We start from the raw sequence: 11693 nt of genomic DNA, 5'->3' as shown, positions 1-11693 counted from the left end.
CTAACTGGTCCTCTTTAGTCCTCTTTTTGATTGAAATTGGTCCTCTTTTACCCTTTTCTAAAACTAAAATGTGTTGGGAGCCCTGCATTAGTTTTTAGAAAAGTGAAATTTATCTGCACAATTGCATTCGATCCTCATTGATTTGGTATGAACTTAAAGAAACAATTTTGATTACTAAAATGCAGTTACCTAACGACTTCTCATTTATTTATTTTGAAGTAATTTAAAAACCTATTTTAACTTAAATTTTCCAAAATGCATGTTTTTGTAAACAAGTGCAAGGTTCTATTTATTAATTTTTTTTATGAAAGTATTAAAAACTAACCCCCCCCCCCTCACTTTTTGTACTTTAAAACTTTGGGACAGTGGTGGCCACCAAGTTTTTTAGGTCTGGATTACTTTGCTTTACTGACCAAATATTTCTAAATCAAATATATATTTCACTGGGTGTCCTTGAAAGTCATGGGAAATCGTGAATAACAACTATGATCGAATTTGGTACTGAAAAGTCAGGATTTTCAGGGGGGAAAATGGTCAAAAAGTATCATATCAGAGATTTTTCTGAAAAAAAAACATACAGTATACATTTAAATTTTTAATTTGCATACATTTAAATTTTTTCCTGAACACTTTTTTCTAGAAAAGAAAAGGAAATTCACAATTTCTTTTTCACAGAAATAAAGAAAATTCACAAAAAATATTTTGCTTTTTCGCATAACGGGGACTTAAAAAAATGAAACCTGGATTGACCCCTGATATTACTGTGTGACATGCTGACATGTGACTTTGATTTCAGCATAGCACATGTTTCAACAACTTATAAAACTTGAAGTTTAGCTTTTACTGCATTGTCAAGTGATAACATAATTAAAACAGAACTTTTATTCACGAATTTCATTCTAGAGCACAGCTTGCCCATCGCAGTATCGGATCATGCAAAATCTTTCATTAAAAATTAGATTAGTGACACAACTATTTTAAGAAAGATTTGTGTTCATCTACAAAAAGTTTCGTCTATTTTTTTTATTTTTAAAGAAGTATGCCTTAATATGTTATTTAGTACAAATTACAGTTTTACGCTCTTTTACTGTTTGTAAAATTGATTTTGTGTGTATTTTTAGACTTATTTATGTGTATGTATTGCACTTATAGTACAGTAAAATTAGGCCAAAAAATGGCCAAACCCAAACATCCAAAAAAAAAAAGTGAAACCTGTTGCAAATTACTTCTTACCCTTCCAGCAAGAAGGGGTAAAAAGTCCCAGCACTTTGCGCGTCGGGTTTTGGGGGGAGGGGGGGGGGGGGGAGACGAAATAATCCTTTATTTAAATAAAAATAATTTCTATTACTTAAAAAAAAATTCTGAAACCTCGCAGAAACCACTCTGTAATAGTAAAACAATAAACTCACATAAAAAAATTCTAATTAACCGGGGTGTACAGGCGGGGGGGGGGGGGGGGAATGGGGGGGGGTGTCCATGGAGCAGCTTTGCGTCATTGGAATTTTTAAGGCAGTTTTTTCAAGGGGTATTTCTTTCTTTATTGAGGACTTTTATTCTTGATGGGTACTCCGTCACACTTAAGGGGTGCGCCATCGCTTTGAGGGGGGGGGGGACCCTGAATTTACATTCTAAAATCACAGTGAGTGCACATTTGCAGTGAAGTTCACGAAAAAATTTCCCTGACATAAACTTTTCCGAAGTACAAAATGCCTCACAATGATATGGTAATGTCAGAATGATAATTCTAAAAGATCTAAGCGAGCTCAGTAACCAAATTATTTGTGACTGGAGTTATTAAACTGTTTAGAGCGCTGGAAAAAAAATTCCTGTGCAGCATAAAAAAAGTCCAAATTGACTAAAGTTTCCCTACTTCTTTTTGATTAACTTACTTCAACTTTTCTACAATCTTTTGCCATCACCGTAAGGGTGGGACAAACCGGAATTGCCAATAGTGAGACGGGCAATTCTGCACCCTCTAAGTCGGTGGGGGGTTCTCATTTGCAAACACCAAGCTACCTCTCTTTTACGCAGCTGGTTATGTGAATTATGCTAAATATGCGGACATATACTTGCAACTCTATCTGAAACTTTTGAGTACATTATGCGATAAAAAAAAATTTGATCACATCAAACATCAGCTATCCATCGATCTAACGCAGTGACAAATTCAGGTGGTCTAGAACCTGTAGTGATTCAACGATAGAACAAGTCTTGATGAGAGCAATTAGCAATACATCAATAGAATGCTAAATATTTACACCTTTTTGTCTCTCAGTTTGGAAATCTCAATCCGTTTCTAAAGCCCCAGAAGTTTCTTCCCTCTCAAGTTGGTATGGGTATTGCTCGCTGATGATAAGGTGAGTTGCGATAAGACCTTTAACGTTCGGGTAGTAACATCAAATCATGTTGAAGTCAAACAATTTTGTGGCATTTCTTTGTAAAGGAGGTAAGCAGTTATGTCTTTAGCTTCTGTTACGAGAGTAGTTACTATCTGTAAAGATGTGTAAGCCCAAACCATCTTTTACACCGAATGGTATGAACAGTAAAGATGGAATAACAAATTGCTAAAAACTTCTGGTACGAGTTATGCGCTGATCCTCCATCAGTATTCGATGAATCTGGTTTCAGAAGGAAAGAAATCCTGTATCGTTAAAGTACTATTATCTGAAGCAAAAGGTTCATCCAAAATCACAGCAAAGGGATGTAAGTGGACATTTTCAAGTTTTGAATAAAACGCGTTTAAAGATAAGATCCTAGGTAGACTTTCATTGATTTTTTTTTCTAAATCATGCTGTGTAGAAGCAACTACCAGGTCTACTAGGACCATTTCTTGCCCCAAGATATAGGAGAGGTTCACCAACCATTTGTACTGGTTATCTCCAAATTTTTAATTTTGCCCTTTGCTTCTCACTGCCTCATATGTAATAGAAGGAAGATACCCGCTTGAACATATTTTTGGTAATGATATGTAAGTTTCAAGGAAATATGCCAGCAATGCAGCGTGTAGGGCACTTGTAAGTATGGGAAAGCTAGTGTCATTTTTGATGGGTGTAAAGAAAGCACCACAGAAATATAAATGAAGTCCTATTACAACAGCCAAGCCTTCTGCTCTAGAAGGCTTGGCTTCTAGCAGCTTTCTGCGTCTCAAATCTTGTGCTTGCTCTGAGGGGTTCATTGGATATAGTGAATGTTTGAAAAGTCTGAAAGTAGACTGAAGTGCTCAATTATATGCACAAACTGTGTTAGACATAGCTGCAACAATAACGATTTTGCTAAGGATCTAGATTCCAAAAAACATCTTGATAACGAAGACTTTTTGTTACAAGCTTAGGAGAAATCATTTGAAAGCAAAAAACAGTTCAGCGTTATTTTTCTGGCCATTTAATCAAATGTGCACCATCAGAGGGGGTGGGGGGGAGGATAATATTTTAGTACATAATTTCGTTTTGGGACGTGAGCTACTGTTCTTATGGGGTGGACAGTCCTGATTTATGCATTTTAGATTTGCATGAAATAATACTTCTACTTGAAATAAAAGGTGGGGGGGGGGGGGGGTGAGGATTTATTTTATTTGGCAGAGGAGGGGGGGGGGTGTTGTAGCTTTGAGAGGAGGTGCACCATCGCTCTTGGAAAATGGACACACTTGATTTCTAACAATTTTCTTAGCATAAAATAATGTTTCCATATGAAATGTATGGAGGGGGGTTCGGGGGTACTGCTTCGCTTTACGGGGATAGGGGGGCTCTGTAGCATTTGTGGGTTTTGTCATCCCTCTTGGGGGTCAAACACCTTTAATTTTATGCTTTTAAAATTTAGTATAACATAATATTCTCACTTTAAATTTATTCTAAAAATTCTGAAAAAATACCCAAAACTGCAATTTTTAGATGCCCCCCATTCCAAAACCCGACGCACAATGGGGTGGGACTTTTTACCTGTTCTTATTGGGAGGGTAATAAACAATTTGCACCAGGTTTAGCTTTTTTTTTTTGGATGTTTGGGTCCGACCCCTATTTTTACTGTACTATTATGTCAGGTAGTGTAATTACATGTTTTTAATCGAATAGTAGTATTGCATTTTGAAAAAAAATGTCATACTGGCGAGCTTTGTTATCGAAATTCCTGTATATCCTTTTTTTTTCAAAATATTCCTATAATCTTTCGAAAAATTCCTATATTGTTTGCAGAAAATTCCTATATTTTCCATCGAATTCCTATATTTTTTTCAGAAAATTCCTATATTTTCCTATATTTTTGTTGGCAAATGTCACTTCTATCCCTGAGCAATGGTATAGCTTTTTTCATGTGGGAAAAGCAAGGAAAATGGTACAATTACTTTAACATTGTTTTAATAAATGTAAAATCTGAATCACCTCCTTATGATATTTTCTTTTGGCACGCCTATGGTCAGTGTTAGAAATAAAAATTTCAAGTTCAAATTTTGGATGACAACGGGACTAAGTTTTCTAGGTGTCAAAATGAAAAATATTGTCACCTTGGTACCATTTTCAATAAATCAAAAGTTCCAAAAATGAAAACTTGTGAGGGGAATGTTATTGTTGTCAAAAAAGTCTGCCAGAATCATTGATTTTGTTATAAACATGGAAAATTGTAAAAACATACCGGAAAAATGTTATCTTTTAAGTCATACATTTCTAATGTATCTAGTAAGTTTTTTTCAAAGCTATAACCAAACGTTTGTTTCGAAGAGGGTTTTTACCACACACATTTTTCATTATATCTAGATGATCAATAAAATTTGATTTCATTTGTAAGTCCTATTAATTTTTTTTTACAATTTGGTATTTAAATGAGGAGATGCTGCTTTAAACGGCATTAGCAATGAGCAAATGTAAAAAATGAGGCATCAGCTACAAGAAGGAAAGAAATATGATGTATGCACTTGTATAACTTCATCTCCTGTTAAATATTCAATGCCTTTTTAACAACTCAAAAGCATAGATTTGTGTCCTCATGTACGCACATTCAAAGAAATGCTTCTTAAGGGGTTTCAGTACCTCAAAAATGATGAAACCGGGGGTAGAAGTAGTCCTATATTTCCTATATTTTCAAAAAAAGCATCAAAATTCCTATATTTTTAGCAATTGTCCTATATTCTCATAGTTTGGTGTATATTTTTAGAAAATGACCTTGGAAAAACCTTTAGGTCAGTTGATTCACTTTCTTTCAAAGCTTGACAACAAATAACTCAAGATTGCTTAAAAACGAGATGTTTGTAGATAATTTTTGTTTTGGAATCTCTAGCATAACTTGTCTGTTTTAATTTTGTTTTAGATGTAGAGTATTTTTGACAATGTTTAAAATTGTTTTAAGAGAAAGCTTCAATGATCCATATTTTATAACAAGCTCTCCTAACTATTGATCAAGTACTTTGACAATGAATCGGCACGAACACCAAAATGTGGGGAAGATTCATTCGATATAAATGTACGGAAAAAAAAGCCTATTTGAAATGCTTAAATTTAGATAACTATGCAAAAAAAAAAGAGATGAACTGTCCCTGGATTCGAAATTTGAATTTCTTGCAAAAGTTAGTGTACATTATTCTAACGCCATATTTTTAGCAGAATTCGGTATTAAAAAATAAGTTTTTCCGAAATTTAAAAAAAAAGTTGCATCCTCTTAGAAAGAAATGTTCCAAAGCTACGTCACCATTTGAAAAATATCCAGGCAATATTTTGCCCTAAGTACTAACCAAAAATTATGTAGGCAAACTAACAGATGGAGTCAAATCTTTACGTACATAATGTTAAAACTTTTTGAGGAATGGAGATTTGTTGGTACTTGGAAATCAATTATTTATTTTGGAAAAATGTTTTTGAAATGATAAATATATATATAGTCAGCTCTCTTAAAATAAACACTTAGAAATTTTAGCGGTGAAAGTCATTTTAGTCATTTTGGCTTTTTCTCAATTTGTATCATCTGTTGAAAGACATTTTTCTCCAAAACAAAAAGATACTGACATAAGAAAGATCCTCTTAACCATTGACGCTATAATGAGATTTTTAAGGTTAATTAAGATGCTGAGATTGGGAGAACATTATCAAGAAAATTTGTTTTATCATAACTTATTCTCTAAATACGAAATTCAAAAAGTAATGGAAAAATGATATAAAGACACATGACAGTCGGAGGCAAAAGAAGTTGGGGTCCCTTCAATAAAAGAAAAAATTGATTCTGCACTGTATGATTCATGTAGCAGTCAAGGGGTGAAAAATGGCTTTGATATATATATATATATATATATATATATATATATATATATATATAATAAAAGTGAAAAATATTGATAAGACCACACCAAAAGCCCATAGATGCGTAACGCAGCAAAACTAAAAAGCCAAGTAAATATAAAATTAAGCAAACAGCAAAAAAAATTAAATTGCAAATATTAAACAAATTAAGTCGAGACGAAACCCCCTGCTTTTAGTTTTAGGTTTGAGCTCTAGTTTATTATTTTTAGTTTAACAAGTGGTGCTTTTGCCCATTGTTACTCTATATTGGATGTACTGGAGCTTAAACATTCTCTTTTAGTTCTTAGTTAAAAATTTTGGTCTTTTGACCATATTTAATGAATCCTCCACGGCTGATGAGCTCTGGATTCATACTTTATCTTTTTCTACTTAATAGCTGTTGGCAATTTTTCTTTTTCTCATCATTAATTTGTTTAATATTTGCAATTCTGTTTGCTTAATTTTATATATATATTAAAAGAGAAGCTTCGCGAATTCTTTTTATGCTGGTAATAAAAATATTAAACTTGCAAAAGATGAAATGGAAAAAAAAAAGGTTTAACAAAAGCTTTTCAAAAATATAAATAATTAATAATTGTAAATAATTGTATTAAATGTAAATAGATGTCACATTGTTTAAATTTTGTTTAAAAATATTTTTACATAAGTAAACAGTTTTTTCATAAGTTATTCTTTCAAGAACTCTGAAATCTCATTCTAGGTATGTTTTAATTTTTATTTTAGTTTTTTTTTTTTAAACTGTATGCAGTATTATTAATTGAAATCATTGATAATAATTACTGCGAGAATAACTAGGAACTATGTATTGTTTACTTTTTCAAACAAAATTATTCATAAAACATGTCCTATATTTGTCCTATATTTTTCATGGAAAATGTCCTATATGTTACAAGTTAACTACTTCTACCCCTGTGAAACGATCAAAAAATTTTTTATTGCTTATTTCAAAACAAAAAAACTATTCTGAATACAGGGGAAAAGTTTCAATGCTTTAGTTCAAATATTTAAAAAGTTATGAGTGGTTTTAGGCCATGCACTCTATGTGTTCTTATGCAAAAGAAAAACTTCAAATTGCTTTTCTCGATGATAGTTTTGTGTTTTCATGTCATTAGAATCCCTAAGGATTTTTTTCTATTAAAGATACAGCTTTAAAGTAATACTTTTTGCAATTGGGATAACATATTTGACAAAACTGTTCATTGGATAAGCATTTTATAAATTACTCTAATGTTTAGAGCATCTTAAACCTTTAAAAGTCAAATTAAAAAAAAAAAAAACTTTGTTTTTTTACATAATTAATCACAGAAAATTTTCAAATGAACTTATAAGCAAATGAATGCACAGATTTTTAGAGATGATTATAGTGATCGTTTTGCAAAAAATGTTTTTTAAATTAGTGCAAAAATAAAAAAGCCTTAAAAATTTTTAAAAGTTGAAATTTTCCTCAATTTTTTGAATTTTCAAAAAAAGTTGGCAATATTTTTAAATTTTGAAAATAAATTATCGATTACAAAATAAGTATGCATGTTATGGTTTCAAAGAAATATAAAATTTATATAAATTAAAAGAAATTGCTTGAAAGGTACTGTGAACCCTTGAATTCATAATTTTGGCAGTTGTACGATATGTTAAATAATGAGCTGAGCTATTTCAAATTTAAAGAATTTGGATTCTTCTGGTGAGAGTCAGGTATTCAAAATTTGAAGGAAAATGCCATATTGCTTTGTAAGGAAATATGATTGCAATGACTACAATGAAAAAATAAATACTGGCAGATAAAGCCCCGAGTTTGAACACTTCTCCAATGATAGTTTCATTTTTCAAGTGAAAAAGGAAAATAAATGAATAAAATAAAAACAGTGATAACAATTTTTTCAGAAAAAAAGTTCAATAAAACTCATATTTTGAAGCATTTAAAACTCATTTTTTGAAGCAGAGAAATTTTAATGCTAAAACCCCCCACCCGTTAAATACGGCCCTGGGTTATTATGCTCATATAGAAAATTTCTAGATAATTTAAGAAATTTTTCGTGGTTTGGAATAAAATGACAAAAACAAATGTAGACTGTGAGCAAGTTGGATACAAGCAGTTAATTTGGATCCCCCCCCCCCCCCCCCAAAGCATGTTGTCATTTGCGCTTCTAAGCATGTAATTCAAATAATATGGACAAACAAGCTATCAACAGTAACAAAACAAAAAAAAAAAGCAACATTCCTTTTAAAACTTTAAGAGAAGCATCTGTTTCTACAGATTAAGCATTTAAGCCTCAAAGGGAAGCCAAAAATTTAAAAATCTTGATAGGAATTTCATGGAATTGTTTCTGGAAAACCGGGAGAAGTCTGGGAGTTTTACTTCTGAAAGTGAGTCTGAACCATAACTGTGTTTGTGGCATAAGTACATCGTATCATATTTTTTAAAATCTAATTTCAGATAATCTGTTTTAAATATAGAAGTATGTTTCATTTTGCTCTGTTAATATATTCAATGAAATATATTTCACTCTGAATTAATTTTAGTGATAAATGATGCATCTAATTTTAGCTCTGTGCTATCAGATAAATCCTATGTACTGAAATACAGTCGAACCTTGATATCTCAAAACCCTTGATATCTGAAAAAAAAAAGTTTTCCCCCTGCATTTTGCATAAAACTCCCAAGTGTTTTCTGTAGTTATCTGGAAATTTATTTTTCAGAACCTTGTGTCGAAATTTTTGCCACAGAAGCAAGGTTTAATTGATGCTTTTCCTTTGGAAAATTTCATAGCAGAACCAGTTATGGAGACATCTGCATGTAGCCCTTCACCCTTTTTTCCTGGAAAGTTGAGAATAGAGGATTGGGGAGTACAAGAATAAGGGAGCGTTGGTACAAGGGGGTTGCTGGTGTCTTTCGTCTGTTTGTTTGCTCTAAAGGTTAAATTCTTACTCTTATCTTTAGGTTTGGAACACACGCTCACTTTGACAACAGGGGGTGGAGATTTTGTAGTTGACCAGTTTTCGTGTGAAAATGCGTTCTACTTCAGTCTGATTTTTAACTCCAGCAAAATGGTTGGTGAAAAGCACGTGTTATCAGTTGAGGATAAAATTAAAATTTTGAAGTTCATGAATGAAAACATGCTGATAAAGAAAATTGAAATTGCTGCTAATTTAAAAATCCTTACCAGTACACTTTCAACAATAATAAAAAAAAACCATCAAGCTATCAAAAAAAAAAAAAAAAAAAAAAAAAATCAGAAAAGTGTAAAAAAAATGAAAATTCAAAAATCTGCTTATCCTGAAGTAGAGGAATGTGTGCATTTAAAACTTAATAAATTGCTGAAAGGAATTATTAGTTTTTGTCGTTTGTGCAATGTGATGTATCTATATGTCAATGTGAAAGTTACAATGACTTTTTTTTTTCAAAACCTTGATAACTTGAAACCTCCATCTCGATTTTTTTTCCTTCCCGAGAGATTCGAACTATCAAGGTTTTACTGTATGTGATATAGTTACCTATATTTGAAATAACTAATTTCAAAATTGTTGTGCAGTATATTGAATATGGTGCAAGATCTCAGGAACCTCCTAATCGACCTCAAGGGCCTATTATACCCCAAAGTTTAAGTGTTGCATCAGCATTTCCGGCCTTAACTCAAACACCAGCATTACCTCTTACAACGACTGTAACCGTCACAGTCACAACTGTTTCAACTAAGACCACTATTGCTGGAAAGGTTTGTCTAGTTTTATTACTCATAACCTTATCATTTTCATTATTTCATGCTATTTACGAGTATATATATATCTATATATATATATATACATGTATGAATTTATGAAATTATACATTGTTACAAATTTTGTAAATAGCTGTTACTTTTATGTTTTTGTGTGCTTAATTAGCTGTAATTTTGCTAAATATCTGTAGGTGTTTTCAAACTCGCCAATCCAATCTCAACTTCAAATTTTTGGTTGGATCATGTAAACATATAATAGCCGAGTTTGTACAGTATTTTAATTTTAAATTACGATTGATCTAATCGGTCATGTGAATATTTTATTCATTAATTGCAAACAACGTATTGATATTTTATGTTTCAATTTTGTTTTAAAAAAATTTATGTATTCACTGCTCAATAAAAGTAACTTTTTTCTTAACCTCTTTTCTTTTTCTTCCTGTTCAGCCATCAATTGCCAATGCAACAAATATTGATACACTACTTGTGGCCACAGAAAAAGATGAAAAGTTAGTAGTTCCTCCTGAAGCCGTTCAGGACAAAGTAGCTTTTATTGTGAATAATTTGTCTCAATCTAACCTAACCCAAAAGGTAATTTTTGTCACAGAAAATGCTATATTAAACTTATGTTGACGCATCAGTTTTAAGAAATTGAATTTTTTTTTTTTTCCTTTCAATAGACTGATGAATTTAGAGAAATTGTGAAGGATGAATATTGGCCCTGGGCGTCTCAATATCTAGTCATGAAAAGAGCTTCAATTGAACCAAATTTCCACTCCTTATATTCCAATTTCTTAGATACATGTAAGCTAAATGATCTCACCAAACTTGTGATTAGGGAGACTTTTCGCAATATTAAGGTAAGTGTTTATTTCTTGATGGTTCGAAGTTTTTCAATACACAAGTATGAAAGATACAATCAATAACAGACTTTAGGACCAACCATTCTTGTCTTTAGTTGCCCATCATTCCGATTTGAAATCAAGTGCCTTTTTGGAACTTCACCCGGCAATGATTTCAAACAATTTATTCTGTGTACCAAAACCATATTTGAGGTCACAGCTAATGCAATACAATTCTTCAGTTACTTGTTATGAGATAAGTTCTGCGTATCTCTTAGGTTGGATAATATTTGTTTTATTTAATTTTATTTTCCAAAATGGTTGAATAGATTGATTTGATGCTTTAATGCTAAGCAAGAAAGCATTTTTAAATCTAAAAAAATATTTTATCTAGCAAAAACTAAAATTACTTCCAGCTTTCCATGACTAATAGGTATCTCATTTTATGTTAAGTGTTAAATATCTTTCATCAAATTATAATTGCTCCATCTCATCACTGTCAAAACACTTTTACACAACTTGATTCTCATTATTTACAAGCATCAAAGACTTAATATTTTGTAATATGTACTCTATTCAGTTTAACATTATTTGTCCAGGGTTCGTACGCCCTTGAAAAACCTTGAAAGTGCTTGAAAAAAAAAGTTCATTTTCAAGTGCTTGAAAACCTTGAAAAAGTTTCTTAGTGCTTAAATTCTCTCAAAAATCAACAAATTGTGCTTAGAAGTTTTAAAAAAGTATTTCACCAGTGCAATTTTCTGAACATGTGTTCAGTATGCAACATCGCCAAAAATTGCTTCCGTGTTTGGGATTTCAATCCTTTTGCATCTTGTAAATATTTTGATGTTTTTTACAACCGA

The 11693-nt window shown here is 31.7% G+C and overlaps 1 protein-coding gene across 1 annotated transcript in view; it reads left to right on the top strand.

Moving 5' to 3' along the window:
- The window catches only part of LOC129225121 (CCR4-NOT transcription complex subunit 1-like), a gene marked incomplete in the record, with an annotated part of 91796 nt that overhangs the window by 24929 nt on the left and 55174 nt on the right, over positions 1-11693 (top strand). The window contains 3 exon segments of the mRNA XM_054859682.1: positions 9806-9988; positions 10439-10582; positions 10672-10851. Of these exon segments, the coding sequence (XP_054715657.1) occupies positions 9806-9988; positions 10439-10582; positions 10672-10851 (507 nt within the window).

Source organism: Uloborus diversus, chromosome 6 (assembly GCF_026930045.1).
Source record: "Uloborus diversus isolate 005 chromosome 6, Udiv.v.3.1, whole genome shotgun sequence".
Taxonomy (NCBI): Eukaryota; Metazoa; Arthropoda; class Arachnida; order Araneae; family Uloboridae; genus Uloborus; species Uloborus diversus.
This window is presented reverse-complemented; position numbering and strand designations above follow the sequence as displayed.